Raw genomic sequence first — 26,756 nt, 5'->3', positions numbered from 1 at the left:
ATATTTTGAATCTTGAATTGCTTCTGATAAATTTGACAAAGGCAACTTTATTTTGTTACATCATGCATGTTGCTGGCGTAAATTACAGATTTTAAGTCTGGCTATGGTAAAACATCAACAGTTGTGCTAAAATGAGACTGAGAATGTTGGGAACTTTATTCACAGATGGACAAATGCATGTTCTCGAGGTCTCTGTGGCTGTAGTCATTGAGCCACATCCCACATAGACAGAGCTTTGGAATGGCCAGTTGAATGGTTCTCCAAACTTCCCTGTTTCTTCTGTCTTACTTTTCATTTATTGGATGGAGGCTGTTTGTAAGTAATATTTATTAATAAATTTTAAATTCAGAATTTATTTTCCCAGAGCTAAATTCATATTATCCCAAGACATTCTTTTGACTGTTCATTTTTTGTTACGAGTCATCCATAAGCTTGATAAACATTTAAGAGCAGCAGACATTTAGAAAACTACATATATACAGATATGAGGTAACTCAAACACTGACCAAAGCACTTACACTTCTGCTTTGCCTTAGCCACACCGTTGGCAATGTGACAAGTTGTGGGGGTTTTTTGTTGTTGTTTTGTTTTTTGTATGTACCTATATTTTAAGACCAGATCTTTGTTTATAGTAGTTAGGAATGGGATGGAATGATTTTTTTTAGTGCTGATGTTGTATAATACATTTATTTTGGGGCGGAAGGGTGGATCCAGGCTTATGATTTTTGTCAGGCTTGGGATCTCCCATTGTGAAACCTTCTTCCGCCAAAACTGACGTGTAATTGATGGTCTCAGAGAGTTTCCTGGGACACTGAGACGAAGTAAACTGACTAGGGCCATACTTCCACTGTATTTCAGAAGCAGGACTTGAACCCAGGGCTTTCTTATGTTCACTGTTCCAGTTTGTTTTTCCTATAGAATCATTGAAGCACATTCAGTGCCTTTGTTATGTTTGCCTTGATGGGCATTTTTTCTGCTTTTACTCTAATGCATTCATCCAAGATCTGTGAAATATGAATCAGATGGAAAGACTGGCAGAAGCATGGGGAAGCTATTGGAACGTTGGAAAGAAGGAACCATTAATACATAACTGCCTATCTGGCTTCCTTTCCTTCCCCCAAGGAAGCTATTTCTGAAATGATGCTCATTATCAAAGTAATCTATGAAGATCCTTTAGCCCTCGAAAAAAATAACATTCAGGGTTTGAAATGCTTGGCTTATTTATTCATGATACTGAAAATCAGCTTGTATTTGAAACCTTCCCAGGCTTGAAGAAGGTTGTTACTTCTCTTTGCTAACTGAAATATCAAAGATGCCAGATTTAAAATTGAATCGCATAATGCTATTTTTATAACGTAGCATCTTTTTGTATGAGAAATCTGTACAAATAACCATTGGTGGATGTCACCTCAGATAGTATCCTCTTGCCATGGGGGCAGTCCTGTGCTGTTCAGGTGTCAGAATAATCCTGAGCCAAACTCAAGGTTGGCTACCTGATGATTTTTTTCTTTTGGTCACAGTGACTCCTGAATTTCATCTGTTCGGGGGTGGAGGGACTGCCCCTTGCCTGGTAGAAGGAGGACCCACATGGATGAAATCTAGGATCTTGGGAAGCCTTGTCTTAGCCTCTCTGGGTGCTTGCATCATCTGCCTTCTCCATGCTAGGTCATAATCCCATTTTTCAGTGAAATCCTAAACTGGAAACGAGAACATTTTATCAGGTTCTGCGATCCTACAAAGAATGTAATGCATCTTCATTGTCCCACACAAGTCATTCCTCAGAGTATCTTGGTAAATCTTTTCATGAATTGCTTGACTTTGTGGAGTAGTACTAAAGGAGGAATGGAGGGGCAGCAGTTACTTAAATGTAAAGTGGCCAATTGTAGTATAACTTTAGTTATAAAAGAGCAAGCCCAGAATTATACAGGAGGATGAAGTGAGCTGAATTGATTTCAGAAAATTTGCAAAGCTTTTTTAATGATAACCAACTTCTCCTAGAAATAGACCCTTTAAAAAGATTTTTTATGAAAATCTTGTTTTTATATCACTTCCGTTTCTGCCCCACTCTACCATTCTTCTGCTAAGAGAGTCATCCCTTATAAGAAAGGGTTAAAAAAAAACTCAGGAAGAAGAAAAAACGTTTAGCAGAACCTATCAAAATCTGATGTTATATGCAACATTTTATGATCCTTACGGATGGAAAATATGTTCTGCTCTCTAGTATCAGAGAAATGTATGGGGGAAAAACATTTTGGTCATTTGCTGAGGGTTGACAAGGCAGCCTGATCACTCTGTTGGTCACCCCCAGTAGATGTCCTTTAACAGACTTGTAGAAGGAAAAGACTTGGACACAATTATCTGAGTAGAAATCTGCTTGGGGTAGGGTGTGAGGGGAGAATATCGACTTTGTTTTTGTTTCATTTGTTTTGAATTTTGAATTTCAGCACCAAGAAAAGAGCAGAATGCAAAACAAGGATTGTATATGAAACTGAATCACCATTTCATACCTCTTGTTTTTTTTTAAGTATCTAATAAATTCCATACATTATTTAAAAAAAAAACCTACTTGACTGTGCTTCCTTCTGAACTTTTTTCTCTCCCATGCATGTTTTTAAAAATTTCAGTGGACCCCCACTCCCTGGCATCAGTACTGGTAACTCTCCAATTAAAAAGCTGACGATATATTCAGCTGTTTTCTAGCACATAATCAAACTCCCCCTTTCAACTGACTTCTTGTTTATGTACTTTTTATTTTCTTTTATTGCCAGAACAGTCTACTTCATTCCACTCAAAGGACTCTTGTGAATCTATGTGAAATAGTCTTAGCGTTTTAGTAAGTACATTTAATACTTATTTGGGTTTCATTTAGAATCACAGAATTGTGGAATTGAGGCCCAGAGACATGTGATCTGACCAGGCTTACAGTATAGTTAGTGGCAGACCCTCTCATTACTCCAGAATCTTTTTTTCTTGATTTTTGGTATAACTATATCAAGAATTTGTGGGATATATGGCATGTTAGTCATTGATTTTCAAATCATTTGCTTTAGTTCTTTAAGAATAGTAGTCATAGCTGAGTTACAAACATTGGATTTGTAAGTGTCCTATACCATAAACATCTGGTTGCATATCTCAGCCCCCTCACCCCAGTGCTAAGCTGTCCTGGGCTTTCACAGGGAAGTGTCTGTCCTGAAGTGATCCTTTTTCTCTACTTGGTTTTATGTACAGTTTCACTTCATTTGCCTTTTCCTTTTTTATTGGCCAATTAATGCTACCTCAGGAAGGCTTTTTTTTTTTAAGTGTCCTAATGTTTTTTTTTTCTTATTCAAACTTTTGCCAAAATACTTTTGTGAAAATCTTTTTATCCTCTCCCTTTGTTTCATCTAAGAATCAAAATAGAATACTAATCATGTCTGATAAGCATAAGAGTAAAGCCAGCATTAAATCCTTGTCAGGAAAAATGGGACATGACATTTTTAGGAACTAGAACCACTTAGTCCTGGTGCTTCTTAATATCCAACATCATGTCTCCTTCTCCACAACCGTCCTCCTTCTATATGTCTACATTTCCCTTCTTCTGCAATGAAATCTGTTTTTTAAAAAAATAATAATAATAATAAGCATTTTTTATTTAAAGTTTTGAGTTACAAATTCTATCCCTTCTTCCCTTCCTCACCTCCCCTCTCCTGGAGGTGGTAAACAGATATAGGTTATACATGTGCAATTATGTAAAACATTACCATATGAGTCATTTTGTATAAGGAAACTTGGATAAAAGGAAAAAAAATGAAAGAATGTGAAAAATAGCCTGCTTTGGTCTGTGTTAAATCAGTATCTGTTGAAATCAACTTTGGATTTGATAAGTGCTAGCTTCTTTTTAAAAATTTGCTTTAATCAGCCAAAATCTCTCTCTCTCTTTCTCTTTCTCTCTCTCTCTCTCTCTCTCTCTCTCTCTCTCTCTCTCTCTCTCACACACACACACACACACACACACACACACACACACACACACACACCCCGGGGCAACTAGGTGGCACAGTGGATAAAGCACGGGCCCTGGATTCAGGAGGACCTGAGTTCAAATCTGGCCTCAGACACTTACTAGCTGTATGACCTTGGGCAAGTCACTTAACCCCCATTGCCCTGCCCCCACCCCCCAAAAAGAAAGAAAGAAAATCCCCCTCCCCCCCCCAAAAAACCCATTGCAAACATGTAATCAATCAAAATTAATTCCTACATTGACCATGTTGAAAATTTTTTGTTTCATTCTGCACTCTGTAATGATTGGAATGATGCCACCTACTGGAGACTTGCTGTGGGAAAGCTCCACCATGAGGAAAATGCCTCAGAGGCATTGTGGCTTTTCCTTGGCGTCTGGAACGTTTGCTCATGGGTGCTGAATATTAAGGCTACCAGCCAATCAACTTGAGGAGCCTCCTATTTTCTGGGAGGAGACAGGAAGGAGGAAAGGGAGCCTGCGCGGAGAGCTCTTGGGCTTTTGGGTTCTTGACTTGGTAGCGGTGGCGGCAGAGGACTTCACAGGAAATTTGAGAAAAGATAGGAATGCCAGGCTGTTGGAATTCTGTTTCTCAATCTTTTTCTTTCTATTTTCCAATAAACTCTTAAAAACCTAAACTCATTTTATCAGTGATTTTAGTCAGTTTTCCCCAAAAACTGGGGGAACAGATTAGAATCCACATTTAGAATCTTAAATTACACAACTCTGAATCCTTCACCTTTATCACCAGGTGGGAAGTATGTTTCCTTAGTCCTCTGGAATTGTGATTGGTCCTTGCGCTATAAGAGATTAGCACAATAGTATTCCATTATGTTTATATACCATAGCTTGTTGACCCATTCCCCAGTTTATGGGTACCTCCTCATATTTCCATTCTTTACCACTTCAAAGAGCTGTATTTTTATGCATCCTAAGATTTTGTTTTATTTAGTACTAATTCCTTTCTTAATCTCTCCCTCAAAATTCTCTGTCCTCCCTCCCCACCAGTTCCTCCTGTTTCTCTATGGAGTGAAATGTAATTCTCTACTTAGCTGTGCGCATTCTAACTTCCTTTGACCACTTCACCTGAGAGTGAGTTTTAAGTGTCAAGCCACTCTCTCCATCTTCCTCCTCCTTGAATGGATGTCTTATACTTACTACCCTCCCTCCCCTCTGTGTATTTTTTTTCCCCTTTTAGTTTTTAAGATCATGAAAATATAGTAGAACTAGTCCCAGGCCATGTCACATTATATTCCCTCTATAACCCCTGGTGATCGTTGGGTTCAGCAGGGATGCATGTATCATCTCCCTCCATAATTGAACATAAGCAGTGTATCTTTATTCTTTATCATTGTTCACCTTTTCATCTTTCTTTTCAGTCCTATCTTTGTATTTAAAAAATTCTGTGCAGTTCTGGTCTTTTCATCAGAAATGCTTGGAAGTATTCTTTCATTAAAGATCCTTTTCCCCCCTACCCCATAGCATTATATTCAGTATTTCTGTGTAGTTTATTCTTGGCTGTAAACCCAATATATTCTTTGCCTTCTGCAAGCTTGTGTTCCAAGCTCCCCACTCTTTTAATGTGATGGTTTATAAATCTTGTGTGATCCTGATTTATGGTTTCTTGGTACACAGATTCTTAATTTTTCGTTGCTTGAAGTAGTTTTTTTTTTTGTTTTTTGTTTTTGTTTTTTTAACCTGAAATCTCTCAGTTTTGGCTATCATGGTCCTGGGAGTTTTCACTTTGGGGTTTGTTCAGGAGATAATTGGTGGACTACTTCTATTTCTACTTTACCCTCTAGTTCTATTACTTTTGGGGGGGGGGGCATGAGGGTTAAGTGACTTGCCAAGGGTCACATAGCTACTAAATGTCAATTGTCTGAGGCCAGATTTGAACTCAGGTCCTTCTGAATCCAGGGCTGGTGCTTTATCCACTGCGCCACCTAGCTGCCCCTTGTTTACCCTCTGTTTCTAAGAGATCTGAATAGGTTTTTAAATTTGACACTAGCCTTGGAGTGTGACCCTGGGCAAGTCACTTAACCTCAATTGCCCCCCCCCCATCTCCATGATATGTTTTCTAGGCCAATTGTTTTTGCTATGGGATATCTTGTTTTTGTTTTGTTTTCCTATTTTTTTCAGTCTTTAAACTTTATTTTCCTATTTTTTTGTTGTCTTGTGGAGTAACTGGCTTCTATTTGATCCATTCTGATTTTCAGGGAGTTTGTTGCTTGGACAAGATTTTGTACCTCTTTTGCTGAGCTGTTAATTCCCCTCTCAGTTCTTTTTTTCCAAAGTTCTCATTTCTTTAGTTTTTTTTTTCTTTAAGTGCTTTCATATCATTTATAAAAAACACTTTTAAACTTTCTTTTTAGGTCTCCATCTTTTCCAGGAATTCTAGTTGAATTTTTGCCTAGGCTATGTTTTTATTGAAGGCTTTTAGATGTTTTGGAGTCATTCTCTTCTGGGATTGTATGTTGAGCTTCCTTATAACTCTAGTATCTCTTATGAGTGGAGTTCTTTTTTTGTTTGCTCATTCTTCCAGCCAACTTTGGATTTGATATCAAGGTGGCTCTGAAACACTTCTAAAGGAAAGGTCTGGGTTGTTCCTGTTGCTGCTTTCTTGGAATATTGAGTGTTGTGTTATTCAGGATCTCTGGTAACTTTGGGACCTACAAGCCTCATTGCTTTTAGAATTGGATTGCTGCTCTTCTGGTCTGAGCTCCGAAAGTTTCTGGACTCGTTTGGGTCTGAGCAGGAATGACTGCTGCTGGGCTCAGTTCCAGAAAAAAAAATATATGGAAAGCCACTGTTGATTCTGAGTGGCAGAATCGTAGGCTCTTCTTTGGCCGGGTATTCCTACCCTGGGGATTTCGGAAGGCTGGGCTAAATGTTGGAAATGAGCCACAGCTCTGTTCCTGGGGTCTGAGCCACACTTGCTGCTGCCGCCTTCTGAACTTCCTCCTTTCTCCATACACATACTTGTCCCTGCTGCAGGGGCCTGGCATGGGCCTGGTAGAAATAGTTAAAGTATAGAATGAGTTATTTTCTCTGGGACAGCCTCTATTGCTAGGAGGAGTGTTGAAAACTCACTGCACAGGGATAGCAAGAAGACTGGCCATCTTTGCAGGTGTGTTGTTTGAAATTATATGGGGGTGCCCATCTCTGTCCCAAGTTTTAGGGAACTTAGCTGGGGTTTCTAATATATTGCTACTTATAAATTAGAGGCTTTAGCATCAGTGTTGGGCATTAAGCATCTATTAACACATATTAAATATTAGTAAAGAGAGAGCACATGGCTCGGAAAGTTCAGAAAGGAGAGATAGTGGGCTGCAGCTGCTCCTTCCAGGTCCCAAGGCCAAGAGAACACGGGTGAGCATAAGCTTCCTGCAGGTCCAGAGGAGAGGCAGCTCTTATACACTGCTTCAAGCTAATTGGCTAGCATCATTCAAATCTATTGGTTTACTGGACTTTAGGGTGGTCTATGAGCAGTAGTACTGAGGTCAGAGTCCAGAATCCAGAGGACAGACCCTCTGAGGGGAAAGGCTTTTTCTTTTTTGTTTTTGTTTTTGTTTTTGTTTTTTGCAGGGCAGTGAGGGTTAAGTGACTTGCCCAGGGTCACACAGCTAGTAAATGTCAAATGTCTAAGGCCGAATTTGAATTCAGGTTCTCTTGAATCCAGGGCCAGTGCTTTATCCACTGTGCCACCTAGTGGGTAGGTGTGGTTTTAAGTGAGTTAACTTCCTTTAGGTAATCATAATCAGCAAGGTTGATCTACATTTCCTTTGAAATTCTCCTGACTTTGGGCTGGCCTTAAGAAAGGTCAGGCAGGGCTCTCCTGGTCCCCCCAGAACCCCATTATTTTCTCACACAGGCCACACTGGGCCAGGAATCCCAGCTCTGCCTCCTGATCCTGCTCTAGTCACTTTGATACTCTTGGCTATAGCTGTCTCATCTTTCCCATGAGTAGCTGGCCCTAGTTAAACTCTAAGTTCCTCTAGCTGCAGGGCTATGAAGTGCCCCCCCAACCTCACTTTACAGAATTGCCTGGAGGGAGAATGGACTTTAGTTGTCAGCTCCCCTTCCCCAGTCAATCAAAGAAACAAAGCCCCAGTGGCTGCTCCTGCCTTTGTGATGTGTCTGGACCAGACCCACCTCTCCAGGCTTTTTACCCATCACTCTCCCGGGTCCTGTTCCTGGCAGTCAGTGCCATTCAGTGTCCCAGTCACCATTCTTAGGAGCTGTGTGACCTCTCTTGCTCTGCCTTCTGTTCTGTAAAATGGATATAATTCGAGCACTCTCCCTATTGGGGGTGTCAGGATTAAGTGAGTGTACACATATAAAGTGCTTTGCAAAATTTTAAATTGCTGCTATAAAAACTATCATTGCTATTACCAGTATCATTCAATGCCTCTTCATTTTGTTTTCATGTTTAATGAGACCCATTGTGATAGTGTTTCCTCCCCTTTCTTTCATATTTCTGCATTGAAATCCATAGCATTTCTGCTGTTATTACTGGTTAGCTCCCTTCCTGATCCTTTGGATTTGTAAACAACAGACTTGGGAAGGAACTTTGGGCACAGGAACCACCCCCAGATTCCCCCCCCCCCCATGAGGGACTCCTGGATTTCTCTGTTTCAGCATCTTTTCACTTTTTTTTTTTTTTTTTTTTTTTGGTGAGGCAATTGGGGTTAAGTGACTTGCCCAGGATCACACAGCTAGTAAGTCTCAAGTGTCTGAGGCCAGATTTGAACTCAGGTACTCCTGAATCCAGGGCCAGTGCTTTAAGCTCTGAGTTATCTAGCTGCCCCTTTTCACATTTTTAATACCAATTTGTTTATGTTAAGAAAACATACCTTTTAATCAAAAAATATTTTTTACTTTCAATATGCTTTAATTCTTTCAAAACACTAAAATGCTATATATGGAAAATTCCAGCAGAATCCTTTGCTTTGTGGCTGTCATTGGCTACCCTTTGAGTGTTTTTTTGTATGTACACTTATGTGCCCTTAGGGCTGGGCTTCTGTGGTTGTGGTTAGTGATTGTGGGATTCTTGGGCTTTTGCTAAGAGACTAAAGTGGTGTGTTAAGAGCAGCTTCACCACTGTCCACATTCACCATGTGCTGAGCCCTGGTTTTTGTTTGAAATGGGCCCCTGAGGCCCTCCAGCCTTTCTCTGTATGAGTGAATAGCCCTGACGGGCTCCCTTTGACCTCTTGGTATCATGCATGTGAAGCTTTAGAGCCACATCTTGCCCAGATGAGTTGGCTTTTCATGCTTCCTGATTTCTCTTCATTTTTCCTACTGCCTTGGACATTGCTTTAGGACTGTCTTACCTATTTTAGTTTAAAAATTGAAACAGGCCTCTGTGGGCTTTTCTAAGAAGAGAAGCTCCCTCTACCTTGGAGAAGTATATGCATTCCTGAAAAGCATATTGTAGCCTTTCTAGGCTGAGAACAGGTGGGCTTGGGTTCCCTTGTGATGGCCTGGCGTTGGCTGGAGCAGGTGCCTCTGACCCCGGGGCTCTTAGCACAGGCTGTCGTTTAGAAAGCTGAAGATGGGAAATTGAGCAAGTCCTGGTTTGCTAGTCTTTCTTACATAGCATCCTCCCATTTGCCCTTTTTCAGGAGTTTGCAGCACTGACTAAGGAACTCAACATCTGCAGGGAACAGCTTCTTGAAAGAGAAGAAGAAATTGCTGAGCTAAAAGCGGAGAGAAACAATACTCGGGTTAGTAAGTCATGGCTGCTTGGGCTCATAGAGTGCATCAGGTAGATGGACGGAGGGATGGATGGGGTGGTGGTTGGCCTTCATAAGAGAGTTCAGAGTTGAAGAGAAACATCCCCCTCCTAGTAATGGGCGCAGTGCAAGAGGACATATCCTTTGTAAAGTTTGGGGTTTTTTCACTCAGTGATTGAATACTTGACTAAATGAATGGTCAATTCAGGCAAAGTCTGTAAGAGGCTCCCCCGCCTTGACGCTCTCTATGTGTTCTGTGTACATAGTTGCTCCTGTGTTTTCTCTCAATAGAATGTAGGCTTCTTGGGGGCAGGGCTGTGTTTTTGCCTTTCTTTCTATCCCCAGGGCTAAGCATGTTGGTTATATTTAGATTGTGTATTACATTTTGGGCATTTGGGAAGATTCCTAGGGCCATGACCATTCCCTCCAAACCCCAGTGATCTAGTCTGTCTTCCAGTCATCAGCAAACATTTAAGTACATACTGGGTGCCTTGGTCTCTTTCAGCTGTTGTTGGAGCATTTGGAATGCCTTGTCTCCAGGCACGAGAGATCTCTAAGGATGACAGTTGTGAAGAGACAAGCACAGTCTCCTGCAGGCGTGTCTAGTGAGGTGGAAGTACTCAAGGCGCTAAAGTCACTGTTTGAACATCATAAAGCCCTGGATGAAAAGGTTTCTGGTGCCTGCTGTGCGCCCCCCCCCCCCCAAGACCCATTCAGGCTAGAGGCCCCAGTATCTTGTGTCAATTTATTCCAGGAGATTCCTGCCTGCCTTATTGGATTTTCCAGCTTTGGAAATATGCATTTCTTGGCCTTAGACAAGATTCTATGTGTTGAAAATAATCTCTATTGTACATAGATAACCTATATTAGATTGCTTACTCTCTTGGGGGTGGGGGTGGGGAGGGAAGGGAGGGAGGGAGAAAAATTTGAAACCCCAAATCTTATAAAAACGAATGTTAAACTATCTTTGTATGTAAGTGGAAAAAAATAAAATACTATTAAGATTGAAAAAAAAGAGAGAAAAAAAGAAAATAATATCTAGACTTTTAACAGTGTTCTAGAAATGATTTTCTACACAAGAATGGGTAGGCACAAGTGGTTTTTTGGAAGGTAGAGCCCTTCCTATAATGTGAAGCTTTGCTGAGAATGAAATAAAGTGAAAAGCATTTAACTTTCATTCCCAACTCCACCAGCTCCTCGATATTAGGGCAATCCCCTAGTCCTGAAGGGATTTTTCACTAACAGACCCCTTCTCTGAGTTGAGTTTTTAGATACATAAAATAAAATATAAAGGATTACAAAGGGAACCAGTTAGGCTGAAATACAGATGGGATTTTTTTTTTCCCCAATTCTTAAGTGCTTACACCCCAGGAGATTTGTTCACAGACTGGGGACCCCAGGTGAGCCACAGTTCAGTAGGTAGAAACCTAGACAGTTGTTTTACTTGTTTATTACTTTCTCTTCAAGGTGAGAGAACGGTTGCGAGTAGCTCTGGAAAGGTGTAGTTTACTGGAAGAAGAATTAGGTGCCACGCACAAAGAGGTAAGCGGGGGCAGCACTGACCAAAGGCTGTCACGCAGAATCAGGGGCTCTGACCAAAACCTTTTGTGTTTTATGAACATCCTTTGTTTTCAGATCACCCGCTAACCCCCTTGCCTGGTATGTACCACCTCCCTCCTCCTGCTCTGGTTTTCTTGGAGAAAATGAAAATTGAAGCCCATCTTAACAATAACAAACTTATGTTTTTCTTGGGACAAGCTGGGCTGCTGGAGTTTGACAGACTCCCTGATGCTGTCATTACTTGGATGCATTTGTGATACCAAAGAGCAGCAACAGTTGCTGATGGTTTTTTGGTTGTTTTTTGCATCTTTATAGGGATGGTGAGTTTTAATTGGCATTGATATGATTGATTTTTAGTTAATGCTTCTGAAGGAGCAGAACAATCAGAAAAAACTACCAGCAGATGGGATGCTGGACATCAGTCACGAACAGGAAAACACCCCAAGCACCAATGGAAAGGCAAGGATCAGAGTCTGTGAAGTGGGTTTGTCAGTCATTCGCGGGAAGGCTTTTTGGAAAGGTTTTCCTAGCCTGCCGAGAGCAAGGGGGTGGGGGGGTGGGGGGTGGCACGGCTTGTATAAGCATCTGTTTAGCTAGCCCATGGGCAGGGCAGGGTGCCATGAGGCTTTGCTTGTCTTTGTCCTAGCAGAGATCTTCTGACGGGTCTTTGAGTCATGAGGAGGACCTGGCTAAAGTGTTAGAGCTCCAAGAAGTGATCGATAAACAGTCAAAAGAACAAAACCAGATGAAGGAGCGGCTGGCTACGCTCTCCAGCCGGGTGACTGAGCTTGAGGAAGACCTGGACACTGCCCGGAGGGACCTCATCAAGTCTGAAGAAATGAACACCAAGCTGCAGCGAGACGCCCGAGAAGTGAGTAGGAGCCTTTGTTGTGAAGGACGGGTGTTGGGGGGAAGGTGGGGAGGATGAGGAGGAGGGGTGCAGAGCAGTAGTGAGAAGAGGACAGCCATCAGGCTGGAGAACCCCATGTCAGCTGGACTGGGATGGAGTGGGGAAAGCATTCTCTTATGGTCCTCATGGAGAGTTTCCCGTGGCAGAGTAAGGACTAGGACAGAGCCTTCCCTGCTTGTGGGGGGCAGGGAGCACCCCAGCTTCTTGGCCCTTAGCGGCAGGGGCTGCTGGTTAGCTGGGGATTTTCCCAGGACCTTGTACCATAATAGCTGGAGACCTTTTAATGAACTTTGACTCTTCTCAGCACCTTCTTTCTTTTATGCACATGTGTACACACAGTCACGCACATGCGTGTATACACATACACACACTTTTTAGATCATTTGTATACACAACATATAAAGAGATATACTGCACTAGAGGTGAATTGAACAGGCTTGGCTCTTTGAGCAAAGGTACAGGGCCCGCTTGTCAGCTAGGTTTTAAAGAAGGTCCTTATCCTAGTATGAGACACCCCTCCGAGGTCATTTCCAACATGGAGGTTCTGCAGTTACCCATCGGGCTTAGTGGCAGTGCTGTCTGGGGGATGGCTCAGATGAAGCCCGAAGGCAATGGCTGCTCCCTGTTATGTAATGACAGGCAGCGTGTTGTCACAGAATAGGTATGATGAATGTTAAGGTCATTTTTTCTAATGTTGATAAAACTGTCCATCTTTATATACCTTATGTTGTCCAATCTGTCCCTCCTCACACGTTCAGACTTCCTAACAGACCCACTCTTAAATAAATCCTTGACTTGAATTGTGGCATCTATTGCATACAGCCATGTCAACATCACCTGTTGACTGAGTTAAAGGAGTCAGCATTATTGACAGTCTCCTAGGAGTCTGGCATGCTGTTCTCAGTTGGTAAGAAAGGATCCCTGTTAACAATCAGCTAGACAATGGAGTCAGGCTCGAGAATACTGGGTGTAGAATATTTGTGGTTAACCTAACAACGAGTGTGTGGAATGTGTCTATCCTCGGATGCTTGGGAACCAGCTGTGAAGGGAGTATAGACCCACATTTCTGGTCACCGTCACTGCCCAAGCAGCACAACTACAACAGCCACGGGCTAGAGGCTGATTCTCCTGCCATCTCTCCACTCACCCCCAGGGGTGAACAAGACAATTAGGTCCATTAAAAGACACAGAATGGAGAGACCTAGGTTTGAATCCCATACTGCAGTTTTTGTCTCCCTAGGCAAATCACATAACTTCTCACCATCCTCACTCTTCTTATCTGTGAAATGGGCGTGATAGACATGGTTCTTTCCCAGGGTTGTTTTGAGTCTTCCTGTGATTTTACTCAGGGTGGTCGTGTGGAGTGCAGAACTATCTAAGTGGTGAAAAGAAAGGAAGCCGAGCATATCAAGTCACATGACTTTCTTAGCTTATCTGGGGGAAGCGACTAGACTCATGCTCCTAAACAAAAGTCGACAAATGGGGAGACCTAAACACCCTGAGCCAATGGGGTGATGTTGGCTTCCCTCTGGGGCGCTCTCGGCTCTGGTCTCATGGCTACATTAGCTTGGTTGCAGCCTCGTGCCTCCTAACACCATGAGGATGACATTACCAGCTTTCAGTCTGAAGTGCCCTGGCTTTTTGGGGAAGACAGAGGCTAGCTTACGTCTGTCTCTTTATCCCCCTGCACTGGGCAAGGGGAGTGGCATAGAATGAGTGATTTGTAAGTAAATGCCCACTGGATCTCAATAAATGACTAAAGTACAATTGTGGAATCTGCGTTCAAAGGGACTCAGCCCAGTTGTTCCTGTTTGGACCCTTTTATGACCCTGGACAAGTGGCCACCTGGCTCCTTTGCTTTCACACCTCTAAAGCCTCATCAGCCCCCTCTCCGAGTGGGTTGCTCCAATTTGGAAGAGTTTTTTCTTACTGAAAACTTCAGTCTGCCTCTCCATAGTTATTAAGATGTCTTTGTCTGTATCACTTTGTAATCATCAGATTTCACACTGCCCTTTGCATGTAAATCCCCTCTGTCGTCTCTATATGTCTGAATATCTGATTCTTTCCCTTCCCTGCCCCGACATACCTGTTCCCGTGTAGGCTGTGGCACAAAAGGAGGACATGGAAGAGAGGATCACGACTCTTGAAAAACGCTACCTCGCCGCCCAGCGGGAAGCTACATCTGTGCATGACCTCAATGATAAACTTGAAAACGAAATCGCTAACAAGGACTCTCTCCATCGACAGGTAGTGCTTCTTATGTGGAGGGGTCTGGACATTGATTCAGGAGCAGCATCTTTTGGCTGTCAGGAGTTTGGACAGAAGATGCTCTTCTAAAGCTCAGGCTTTAGAAGTCTGACGTCTGTGAGTGTTGGGAGCCTGCGCTTACGTGAGGAATAGCCCTGTATGCTCACAAAGCTGGATTGGTCAGGCAGAGTCTGCAGAGCCAGTGGCAGGTGCCAGACCCCTGGACTCAGCACTCACACTTTGACCTCACTGAGGACCAGAGAAAGAAGGGAAAGCAAGTGAGATCCAGTGGCTCTGGTTCTTGGTCAGTGACTCTGCTGAAAGGGCCGATGAGTGGAGCTTTCAAGACCACCACAGCACTGTGGCTCTCAGGGTTTATTCCCCCATGGAAGAGGTTACCCAGGGTTAGTTATGAAAACTCCATGAGAAAGGGGCTGCTGGTTTGCATGGAGGTTCAGGATTGCCCAGTAGCCCCCAGAAGTTCTCAGTGCTCACAGTCGAGTAGGCTTACCATTCGGCTCAGTTCAGTGGGGTAATAGTTACTGAGCCTTTCTCTGTGTGCCTGGTCCAGGGGAGACAGAGAGGGCAATTCCATGTAGATTAACTGTGAGAGAGGGAGGGAGCAGGAACAGGCAGGAGCAATGTGGGAAAACTTCCTGGAAGAGGTGGCATTCGAGCTGATCTTTGGAAAGGAGTCTTGGAAGTTGGAGAGGGATCTCTTTCCAAGTATGATTGACAACATCTGCAAAGGCACAGGCAGAGCATTCAGGGCTAAATTGGCTGGGGGAGCAGGGGTTTGGGGAGGGGGAGAGTGAGTGGTGGGTTGGTACAGCAGGTAGAGCCAGTTGTGAAGGAAGTGAGGGGCGTAACTTTACAACAGCAGCCATTAGACATCAAGGAGAAGATTGGGTTTGCATGTGGGCTTCAAATTAGGCCAAACGGCTTACTTTTCAGGAGACCGAGAGCCCGAGATCTCTTGGGTTTGTCTTCTGCAAGTTACATGGGAGCTAGCCTCAGAAATCATGAAACTGTTTTTTTCTTTTTTAAAAAATTGTATTTTATTTTATTTTTTTCCCCAATTACATGTAAAGATAGTTTTTAATACTCATTTCTGTAAGATTTTGAGTTCCAAATTTTCCTCCCCTCTCCCAAAGCCTGCAAGCAATCTGATATAGGTTATCCATTTCAATCATGGTAAACATCTTTCCACATTAGTCATGTTGGGAGAGAAGAATCAGAACAAAAGGAAAAATCTACAAGAAGGAAGAAACAAAACCACAACAAAGTGAAAATAGTTTGCTTCAATCTGCATTCAGACTCCGTATTTCTTTTACTGGATGAGTCTTTTCCATCATGAGTCTTTGGGCATTGTCTTGCATCATTGTATTGCTGAGAAGAGCTAGGTCTAACACAGTTGACCATCACACAGTATTGTTACTGTGTACAATGTTCTCTTGGTTCTGCTCATTTTACTCAGCATCAGTTCATGTAAATCTCCAGGCTTTTCTGAAATCTGCCTCAGACACATGTCATGAAACTTTTTTCTGATTTTTAGAAACATTTATTTTTTAAATGAGTTTACATTTGGGGCATTGAAAAGAACTAGGATTCATTAGAAAGAGCCCTTTCTGGGCTAGAACCCAGTGGAGAGGAGGCACCCTGGGACGGTGTTCTTGTGGGAGGCTGAAGCCCATCTGGCACCCCCAGAGTGCAGCACACTCACACCTCACCTAGGAAATACCTGTCCTGTGCTCTGACAGCTGGTTTTTGTTCCAGAGTGAAGACAAAAACCGCCAGTTACAGGAACGCTTGGAATTGGCCGAGCAAAAGCTGCAGCAGACCTTGAGGAGAGCAGAGACCCTGCCCGAGGTGGAAGCTGAGCTGGCCCAGAGGGTGGCAGCACTCTCCAAGGTAGGGGCCAGCGGCCCCCTCGGCGGGAGGTGGGCACTCAGTCACCTTGGCTGATTGTCCCTGGGTGATTTCTGATTTGGTGCAAAGTGCTGAAAACGTGACATCTCTGCCTCCTTTGTGCAATGCCTAAAAGCGTTTTCCAGGTGGTGGCTTTATGTAGTTTGTGTCTCCCCGGCTTGTTTGAACTAAGGATGGCTGCTTCATAGAGCAGCCCAAGCAACACCTGCAAAGCTGGGGTGGGACAGGGTGAGGGGTATGTGAGGGGGGGCTTGCCTTCCTCCCCAGGAAAAGGCTTTTCTGGTTACGAGGAAGAAGCTTTCTTTTAAAGGTTATATCTGATAGACTTAACATACACTGTAACGGAGCAGGTGCTTAAAGGACAGTGAACAGTGGGCATCCTTCTTTTAAACATTGATGTGTGTTAAACCTCAGCAGTTTTACATCTGGATCTGTGAACCACGTTTTCCCTCTCCATCTGTGGGTCTGCTTTTTGGAGTCTCAGTTCCTCTCCCACTCCCTGTTATCTTTATCATCTCTCGTTGAATTTGTAGTCTGACCCTTTGTCTTCTGGAAACTCTGCTGCTCAGGAGGCTAAACTGTTCGAACTTACTTCCAAGCTTAGGAAGGTAGAATCCTTTGCGCATCAGTCCCTCTTTCTGCTTGCTGCTTTCTGCTTTCTGTCGTGACTCACTGAAGGCCGCTTGAGTGCTGGGGAAATGTTTCCTGGGGGGAGGCGAATTTGAGAATTTCTAGCACAAACTCAATTGCCAGCACCAGACCTTGCACAGTTGACCCAAGAGAAAGGATGGCGTGCTCACTGTTCACATGACAATTCACAGGTTTGTGATAGAATCAGGTAGACCCGGTACCCACCGTAGGAGAGAAAGATGTTGCTCATGCCCAGCACGTTCTGCTTCTTGCTATGCCAGTAGTTCCCACAGCATGTTGTAAATGCCTTTTAATGACTGGGTCAGACTTAAGCATTTGTCCCCGGCAGGCTGAAGAGAGACACGGCAACATCGAAGAAAGGTTACGACAGATGGAAGCCCAATTGGAAGAAAAGAACCAGGAATTACAGAGGGTATGTGTGCCCCCAGTCCCTAGGACAGACGTCTCGGGCTCTTAGGAGACCACATTTTGTTCAGACCAAAGGGGCTTGTCTTTTGCTGGCTTCTCTTCTTTCTCCTACCTCTTCATTCTGTATTCTTTTATGATACTCACAGACTCACAGAGCCCGGGAGTCACTACTTGTTTATTATTCAGCCACACATTTTTGTAAAAATAATTTTTTTTGGGGGGCGGGGCAATTTTTTTTTTTTTTGCAGGGGTTAAGTGACTTGCTCAGAGTCACACAGCTAGTAAGTGTCAAGTGTCCAAGGCTGGATTTGAACTCAGGTACTCCTGAATCCAGGGCTGGTGTTTTATCCACTGTGCTATCTAGCCACCCCTCAAAATAAAAATTTTTGATATCACTAAAATGTTCCTCAGTATTTTTTCCCTTCCCCCTCTCAGAGAGACATATCCTATAACAATATTTTTTAGAGGGGGAAAAAAAAGAAGAGGGGGAAAAACAAGCAAAACTGATCACCTTTTTTTGTTTGTTTTTTTTTTTAGTGAGGCAATTAGGGTTAAGTGACTTGCCCAGGGTCACACAGCTAGTAAGTGTTAAGTGTCTGAGGCCGGATTTGAACTCAGGTCCTCCTGACTCCAGGGCCGGTGCTCTATCCACTGCGCCACCTAGCTGCCCCTACTTTTTTTTTTTTTTAACCAAATATATTTTATTTTCAATTCTTGGAACAAAACAAGCAAAACAGTACAATAAGAAGAAATCATTACACGAGAAACTGCAAGTCTACCATGTATAACTTGCTATTCCCTCCAAATGTACAACAGAGTTTTCATGTACATTTCTTTTTTTTCCTTTTCTCCCTTCCCTACCCTCCCCCACCCTAGAGATTGCTACCATTAGACACAAGTAGGAATGTATGCATGTATGTATATATGTGTATATTTGTATATATGTATGTGTATATATATGTGTGTGTATGTGTGTGTGTGTGTATATATATGTATATATATATGATTATTCTATACATACCTTCTATTTATCAGTTCTTTCTTTGAATGCATCATCTTCATACGTCCTTTATTTTTAATTTGGGGTTTTTTGGGTTTTTTTGGGGGGTAAGGGTAGTTTTCAACATTCATTTTCATAAGATTTAGAGTTCCAAATTTTTCTCCCTCCCTCCCTTTCCTTCCCCGTCAACATTTACTTTTGAAATGTGTGTGCGTGTTGTTTCTTTCCGTTTCTATTGTTGTAGTCATTGTGCATGTTGTTTTCTTAACTCTGCTTACTTGACTTATCTGTACGTGTGAATTGTCCCGTTTTGCTCTGCATTCACTTCATTTCTTACAGCATAGTAAGGGTTCCATTGCCTTCAATTCCCACAGTTGGTTTAGTCATTCTCCAATTGACGGGCATCTTGGTTCCCAAGTTTTTGCTCTCACAAAAGCGCTCTCGTAATTATTTTGATGCACTTAAGTACTTTCTTCTCCTTGATGGCACCCTTTGGGTAAAAGCCTAGTAGTGGAATCTCTGGGTTAAAGGCTTTGGGCATTTGAGTGACTTGATTTGCAGAAGTTCCCAATTGCTTTCCCAGTGACTGTCTTGAGCCACACACAGCGTGCCGAGGTGTCTGTCTCCCCATAGCTCTTCTAGCACTGGCGCTTTGCACCTTTTGCCATTTTGCTGATTTTGGGGGATGAAGTAACACTCAGGGTGATTGGGATGTTCTTTCATATGATTGATAGTGTGTAGGTTTTTTGACCACTTTTATTAAGGATTGGCTTTTATGCTCATTGTGTGTGTGTATACACACACGTAATCTTGAATGGGAAACCCTGGTCAGCAAAATTTGATACAAAGATGTTTTTCTCTTCTGGGGAAGCGAGGTGGTGCAGTGGATAGAACACTGACTTTGGAGTCAAGAGGACCGGAATTCAAATCTCACCTCAGACACTTACTAGCTGTGTGACCCTGAGCAAGTCACATAACCCCAATTGCTTAAAGAAACATCCAGGACCACCTCCAGTCGTCCTGATGTATATCTTGCCACTGGACCCAGATAGCTCTGGAACAAAGAGTGAGGTTGGTGTCCTTGCACTGTCCTCCCTCGCTTCAGTCATGACATCACCCCCATGTCATGGTCCTTTTTGAGAACAAAGGACCAACAGCAACAAAACAGCAATAACTTCTCTTCTTATTCTAGATACATTAATTTTCAGTGTGCAGCAACTTTGCAGTTTCTTGTGATCAAAGCTTTCTATTTTATCTTTTGTAGTTGCACCTGTCCCTTGTTTGGTTAATAAGGCATCTCTTGCCCATAGCTTCAAAATTTGGATTTTAAAAAAAGCGCAACAAAAATTTGAAAATGGAGACAAAACAGAGGATTTTACATTTGATCCTGGGTGTTAGTGAGCCCCTGGAGTTTATTGAGTTAAGTATGTGACATGGTCAAACCTGCACTTTGTCTTTTTTTGTTTTGTTTTGTTTTGTTTTGTTTTGTTTTTTGTTTTCTTGGCGGGGCAGTGAGGGTTAAGTGACTAGCCCAAGGTCACACAGCTAGTAAGTGTCAAGTGTCTGAGGCTGGATTTGAACTCAGGTACTCCTGAATCCAGGGCCGGTGCTTTATCTACTGCACCACCTAGCTGCCCCCTCAAAACATTTTTAAAATAAATGTTAAAAATTGTTTTTATTTGTACTAGGTAAAAAAATAAAATATTAAATAAATATGTTGTTTTTCAAGAAAGAAAAAAGGGACCCAGAAGGTCATTAAGCCAAATAGTCCCATATTACAGATGGGAAAACTGATATATGGAGATGTGATTTGCCCAAGGTCAAACAGCTAGTAAGCATCTAAATAAGGATTTGAATTCAGGGCTTCCTGACTGTAAGCCTAGTACTCCCCACTGTGCCAGACAGCTACCTACATCTAAAAAGGCATTTCCTTTAAATGATTCCCAGCAACAGATCCTGAAGCCTTCACTTGAAAACATAAGCTCTCTCCCCTTTCCAAAAATTCTAATCATTAGGAACAGACAGCATGGAAGTCAAATTGACAGGCTGTGGGGAGTGAGGTCCAATGAGGAGCTGAAGACCTAGGTGGTGTCCTTAACAGTAACAGAAGGTGCATTGTGTGGGGCAGCTAGGTGTCACAGTGGATAAAGCACCGGCCCTGGATTCAGGAGGACCTGAGTTCAAATCTGGCCTCAGACACTTGACACTTACTAGCTGTGTGACCCTGGGCAAGTCACTTCCCCCATTGCCCCGCCAAAAAAAAAAAAGAAAAAGAAAAAGAAAAGAAACAAAGGTGCATTGTGAGCAAGGGTGCTTGGATGAAAGGTAATGAATTCAGTTTTAGATATAGCGAGTTTATGATAATTGGGTGATATCCAGTTTGAGGTGTTCAGTAAGAAGCTGGAAGCATGAGAGGAGATCAGGAGAGATGTTAGGGCTGGATAAGTAGACCCTTGGAGTTGGTAGTATAAGTATTATTATTTCTATTTTTCTGGTGAGGAAACTGAGGTTCAGATATCCTCAATGACTTTTACCCCTAGTCCAACATTTATATGTCAGAAATGATATTTGATCCTAGATTGTTTTGATTTCATATCTGGTGTGGAAGGCTGATTTTGTCTCAATTGGAGGAAAACCTTCGTAGCAAATTGAATCATGTGAAAATGGAGTTGGCTCTATTTCAGGTTAGTGAATTTCCCAGTTAGAAGTGTTGAGATGGGGGCAGCTAAGTGGCACAGTGGATAGAGCACCAGCTCTGGATTCAGGAGGACCTGAGTTCAAATCTGGCCTCAGACATTTGACACTTACTGGCTGTATGACCCTGGGCAAGTCACTTAACCTCAATTGCCTCACCAAAAAAAAAAAGAAAAGAAAAGAAAAAGAAGAGTTGAGATGGAGTGTGGATTATCCCCATGTTAGACACTGGTTTTTGGAGGAGTCTCTCTCAGCCTAAGACTCTGCCATTTCTGCTGGCAGACCTAGGGAGGGACCAGCTGCAGCCACCCTGTATGAGGAACTTAGAGGTAGGGGCATTCTGACATGCTGCATGATAGAAAATCTGAAAGTCACCATAGATCTCAGCAGAACTGGCTTGAAGTTGTGAGAAGCTGTCAGTCAAGCTCATGGTTGCATATACAAGTTTTCCAAAAATTCTCATTTTTCCTTGAAAGCTCATTCTATAATTAGCAACAAATACTGGCAGCTGTTTTCCTTTAATGACAGACTCACTTGGTTCATTTTTGAGCAAAGATTTGCCAGATAGCCAAGCTTCTCCTCAACATAGAAGTTTGTAGGTGGCCATGCAGCAGTGACTTCTTTCCCATCCCATCACCAAATACTCCAAAGGTGTGACTTTAAGGGTCAGTTTGTATTGCTTCACCAAGGAATCAAGATGGCCAATTCTCAGAGTGATGGCGGTCAACACTACAATGTCAGATGTGACCGTGATGCTTTGCTGCCATTCTGCTGTTTGACTCACTGTTCCTTTTGCCCTCTTATTGCAAATGTCAACTCACTTGTTCCAGAATAAACCAGGAGATTCAAGTACTTGGAATATTTCATCACTACTGTTTGTAGCTAAGCATTCATTCACATTGATTAGTCCATGTTCATATTGGATGAATACAAGCAAAACAGCAAGTCTAACCATATTTGGAGAGTCACCCATTTGGGGTGGGGGGGCAATGAAGGTTAAGTGACTTGCCCAGGGTCACACAGCTGGTAAGTGTCAAGTGTCTGAGGCTGGATTTCAACTCAGGTCCTCCTGAATCCAGGGCTGGTGCTTTATCCACTGTACCACCAGCTGCCCCTCTGTAGTTTCTTAAAGAGGAGAATCAAATGTCTTGTTCCTTTTCCATCCCTTGTGAAGATAAAAGGGGAGGAATACAAAGGTGGCCATGAGCCAGGTGGACCACACAACCAAAGGGAACACCAAAGAAGCATCCCAGTCCAGGGTTTCATTAAGGTGTCATGAGAGAGAGAAGGAGATGGTGGCCTGGTTCTATGCCTTGGGGATGGCCAGTTCTCTGGTGGTGCCCTCATGATGTTGGGAGGAAGCAGGGAAGGCCCTCCTATGGAGGGAACTGGGCACCGTTGGTGACTATTTGGAATGACATAGATGAGAGCTGCATAGGATGGGTTGAGGTGGACCTTACTGGAGAGAATTCAGAAACCAAGATCACGGATCCCTTTGAATATTTGGGGAACGTATCCCAAGCTGTTTTATATAAGTGGGGCTGCTGGGGCTGCCTTGTTTGTTGGACTGGCCCTCACTAGTGGCTGTGTCTAGGATGCCCCAGTTTGAGGGGGTTCATCATGGCTGAGCAAATTAGAAACAATGAGATTAGTTAAAGTACTGAATGTGTTGTAAAACACCTTCTCTTTTCAGCTGTTAGTTTGGGACACGTGGCCTCTTAAATTAAAATATTGTTGTTTTTAAACTTTGGAGGCAGAGATTTGCTCTGTATTGATTGAATCGTGTGAATCTCAGCAGATCTGTACTCTATGATGTGTGCTCTGCCATTGCAGAGCTATTCTGTTCCTTCTTGAAGACCTTTCTTTCGTTTCACTCACCAAAAGTCCTAGGTCAGGGGATAGTTCATCTTCTCCTTTGGAACGTCTTCCTGTGGTTGTTTCCCTCCCTAGAATTGACTCTTGTATTCATGGGAAAACTCTCATGACACAGGAGAGACAATAAGGAAAGGGGATTTGGTTCATTTTCTCCCCTCTCCCTGATGTTTCAGGCGCGGCAGAGAGAAAAGATGAATGAGGAGCATAACAAGCGTCTGTCGGACACTGTGGACAAGCTCCTCTCTGAGTCCAATGAGAGGCTCCAACTTCACCTTAAGGAGAGGATGGCGGCTCTGGAAGATAAGGTGTGGTGCTCTGGAGGCGCTGGGGCAGGGGCACTTTTTAAAATGCCCGTGCTCAGAGTCACTGTTCTGTATTTGGAACAAAGGAGATTATTGGGGTTCAGTGCTCCTATAGAAAAGGAGAATTTGGTTTTCAAGTGGAAATAATTGCCTATGACCTCTTTCACTGTTATTGGAATTAGGTACTTTCTACCATATATATTATCTCATTCATTATTTAGAAAGCTTGTTAATTATTTCTAATCCAACTTCTTTTTACTGTTTTATCTCTTGCAATGCTCATAGAACTATATAGTTATTTGGAACTTCATGGTCTTCAAAGCATCCTACGTGTCATTATCCCATTTTTGGATTTCCTTTGAGCCTAATTTTGAAGACTGTTATAGGTGAGACTAGGTCCAGGGGGACTAGCTATATATCGGCAACAACAGAGGTTTACTTTATTTGCTCCATAGATTTGCCTCAGTAAATTGTGACTGGAGTTTTTCCTAGACTTGCCTATATGATGGGAGTCAGGAAATGTTTAGGTAATTAGAAATTTCACCCCTGGTCAGGGATGGGGAGCCACCTGCTATCCTATATAGAGGGAAGGTATGTATTTCCATATGGGAATGGCAAATAGTGAATTGTACAGGATTATGCCTGGGAAACTGAGGTGGGCCCCCCATCTCACAATGTCAGAAATGATATGTGATCTTGTAAGGGTTGCTTATCTATACAGGGCTAAAATTCTAGCTAAACTGCCTAAAAATCTAGTGAGTGGTCGCCATAAATCAGGAGTCTCAGCAAGAGTTTAGACTTTTAAGCATTTATTAAGGTGCATTAGGATCTAGTGATCAGAGAGAAAGAGGCCAAGATTCCTCCATCTATCTATCTCAGGGAGCTGACATCTCAGCTCTACTCAGAATGAGGTGCTGGGAGGAAAAGACCTCGCTCGCTCCTTCCTCCTCCCAGAAACTTCCTCTACAACCGAAAACAGGGCCACACACACACACACACACACACACACACCCTCTCCCACAGGTGGTTCTCTAGATGTAGCTCAAGCCACATGGTCTCTAAATCACCTGCTTTCTCCTCATGGCGGAGCCTCCCTACAGTATCTCCCCCGCAGGGCGCCGTTCCAGTTCTCACAATGAGGAGGGATAAGCCAGGCCCCGGTAGCCCCGGCGGACCTGACTGTACGGCTTCCTGCCATCCAGTCTCTGTCCACGTGTGCGCCTTTGGGGCGGGTAGACCTGCCTCTGAAGGGGTCATAAGGAAGGCTGATCGTTGAGTGACTCTTCTTCTCTTCTAGAATTCTCTGCTTCGAGAGGTTGAAAATGCCAAAAAACAAGTAGAAGAAACACAACACGACAAGGTAGTTATGAAGACTTGAGTGATTTCTGTGGGATTTCTTTGAGTAGGGAGATGACTGGGTGCACGACATCAGGCTGGGCCTCTATTATTTGACACCTGGTTTTGGAACCAGTGGGTTAGAGCTGAGTATGTCTTTGGCAAAGAGTGGTCATTTGTATTTGTTTTAAAAATAGAGTTGATAAATATTTGGGCTTGGATTTTTGTACGTGTTTCATACTGTGCATTTTTACGCTAGCTTCAGAATCCATTGGGTTTGTGGTTTTGGGGGATTTTTTCCCCCTCGAGAGTCTAAAGCCCTGGTGTCTCAGATGCATCTTCATTCTAGAGAACTTTGGAAGCCAAGGCTGTGTTAGCTTGAGGGGATTTTCTGGGGCCTCAGTCTGCAAATACTCGGCTGAATATATTATCCTGACCCCTTTTATCTGATAGTTACCAGGTGACAGGTTTTCATGTTTTATCATTGAGTCTCAGTTTTATTTTAATGAAATGCAATACATGAAAAATGGCCTAGTTCATTTCTTCACCCGGCAGCAGCATAGATCTCTCCTCTCCCGCCCCCGCTAGGGTAGAGAGGCCTTGGCCGCAGCTGGGGTAGCTGCTGTTCCATGGCCTTTCCCAGTGACCCAAAGGGAACTTGGGGCAGGCGTGTAAGTGCCAAAACCCCGTGGAGTTGTGGGTGTAGTTCTGCTCGTTTAGTGCGGCCAGATTTGATTCATGTGCTTCTTGGGAAAGTGCTCCTACGGTTCAAGAACCTGTTTCTCTTGCCCGCTTTCCCAGGATCAACTGGTGCTCAACATAGAGGCCCTGAGGGCTGAAATAGACCAGATGAGGATGCGTGGTGGCAGCTCGCTCCATCATGGGTGTGTATGGGGCTGGCTGCACGTTACTCATTTGCAAAGACTTCAGTGGGTGTGTGTGTGGCTTCCTAGAAGCATCGGCTATTTTTCTCTGTGTTGCAGCCGCCCACATCTGGGCAGTGTACCTGATTTCCGGTATCCTGTGGCAGAGAGTCCCACTGATCCTTACAGCACCGCATCAGTATTGCGGCGGGCCCAGAAGGGCCGTCTGGCGGCTCTTCGGGACGAGCCTTCCAAGGTAACCGATGCAGTGGAAGAGGCCTCGCTAGAGAAGCTCGTCACTTGTTATAAATTGTAACTGGGGGCAGCTAGGTGGTGCAGTGGATAGAGCACTGGCTCTGGAGTCAGGAGTACCTGAGTTCAAATCTGATCTCAGACACTTGACACTTACTAGCTGTGTGATCCTGGGCAAGTCACTTAATCCCAATAGCCTCACCAAAAAAAAAAAAAAAGATGAAAATAAATTGTAACCTGCTCAAGAAAATACTTGAAAGCAGTGATAGAGGTTGTTCAGTGAGCCTGTCACACGCAGCTTTCGCTTTTCCAATCATTTCTATCTGAAATGAACTTTGTTCTGTTCCCCCACACAGTCTTATTCCTTACATGCCTTTGAAGAAGCACCGGCTTTTTATATACTTTTAGAATGGCTGGTCTTGAAGAGATGTTACATAATTTAAAGGGAGAGTAACCTGATGATAGACTTTCCTTCCTGCCCCCCAGACCCGAGGAAGTCAGCAAGTTGGTCAAGAGTCCAACAGTGGGCTCTTCATTTTCTGTTTAATTCTGTTTCTGTGACCTCTCACTACATTATCCAGAGGCCTTGGTCCTTTCCCTTGGCATCCCAGGTCCCTGCCTTAGACCTCTCACCCCTTCCAGTTCAGCGACTAGAAGCAGAGGAAAGCATTGGGAAGTTGAAGTTCATGATTAGTTCACAGAACTCATAAAGGTTCTGATGTGCCATGTAGCTGCAGCTAGTCTAGATTAGAGTTCTCAGGGTTCTTGATTCCCTTGATGAAGCACAGCAGTGGTAGAACTATCTCTTTATTTTTGCATTTGACTGTATCACTTCACCAAAATGCAGGTTATTGCAAAAAGATGCTCGGTAGCTGCTCTCAGGGCATGTAGAAGGTGACTAAAGCAGTGGTTTTATTTTTCCTGTTCCTTAAACCCTGATGCCTCAGCGGGTGTCTGCAGCATGTAAGTTGGACATGCTGTTCGCCCCCAGAGTCTCTC

At 43.3% G+C, this 26,756-nt stretch overlaps 1 protein-coding gene across 10 annotated transcripts in view; it reads left to right on the top strand.

Annotated features, from left to right (window-relative positions):
* PPFIA1 (PTPRF interacting protein alpha 1) overlaps positions 1-26,756 on the top strand; it is a 103,831-nt gene that overhangs the window by 41,930 nt on the left and 35,145 nt on the right. For 4 of the 10 annotated variants that reach the window (XM_043970365.1, XM_043970363.1, XM_043970366.1 and 1 more), the window contains exons 3-15: positions 9,621-9,722; positions 10,237-10,401; positions 11,199-11,273; positions 11,649-11,750; positions 11,938-12,162; positions 14,302-14,448; positions 16,225-16,359; positions 16,911-16,985; positions 17,357-17,440; positions 23,179-23,310; positions 24,605-24,667; positions 25,444-25,526; positions 25,626-25,761. In XM_043970365.1, coding sequence (XP_043826300.1) covers positions 9,621-9,722; positions 10,237-10,401; positions 11,199-11,273; positions 11,649-11,750; positions 11,938-12,162; positions 14,302-14,448; positions 16,225-16,359; positions 16,911-16,985; positions 17,357-17,440; positions 23,179-23,310; positions 24,605-24,667; positions 25,444-25,526; positions 25,626-25,761 — 1,524 coding nt within the window. Of the gene's footprint in view, positions 1-2,773; positions 2,834-9,620; positions 9,723-10,236; positions 10,402-11,198; positions 11,274-11,648; positions 11,751-11,937; positions 12,163-14,301; positions 14,449-16,224; positions 16,360-16,910; positions 16,986-17,356; positions 17,441-23,178; positions 23,311-24,604; positions 24,668-25,443; positions 25,527-25,625; positions 25,762-26,756 lie in introns of those variants that run through there. The other 6 variants (XM_043970371.1, XM_043970368.1, XM_043970370.1 and 3 more) reach the window with 4 other exon arrangements.

The sequence above is a fragment of the Dromiciops gliroides genome, chromosome 6 (assembly GCF_019393635.1).
Source record: "Dromiciops gliroides isolate mDroGli1 chromosome 6, mDroGli1.pri, whole genome shotgun sequence".
Lineage (NCBI taxonomy): Eukaryota > Metazoa > Chordata > Mammalia > Microbiotheria > Microbiotheriidae > Dromiciops > Dromiciops gliroides.
This window is presented reverse-complemented; position numbering and strand designations above follow the sequence as displayed.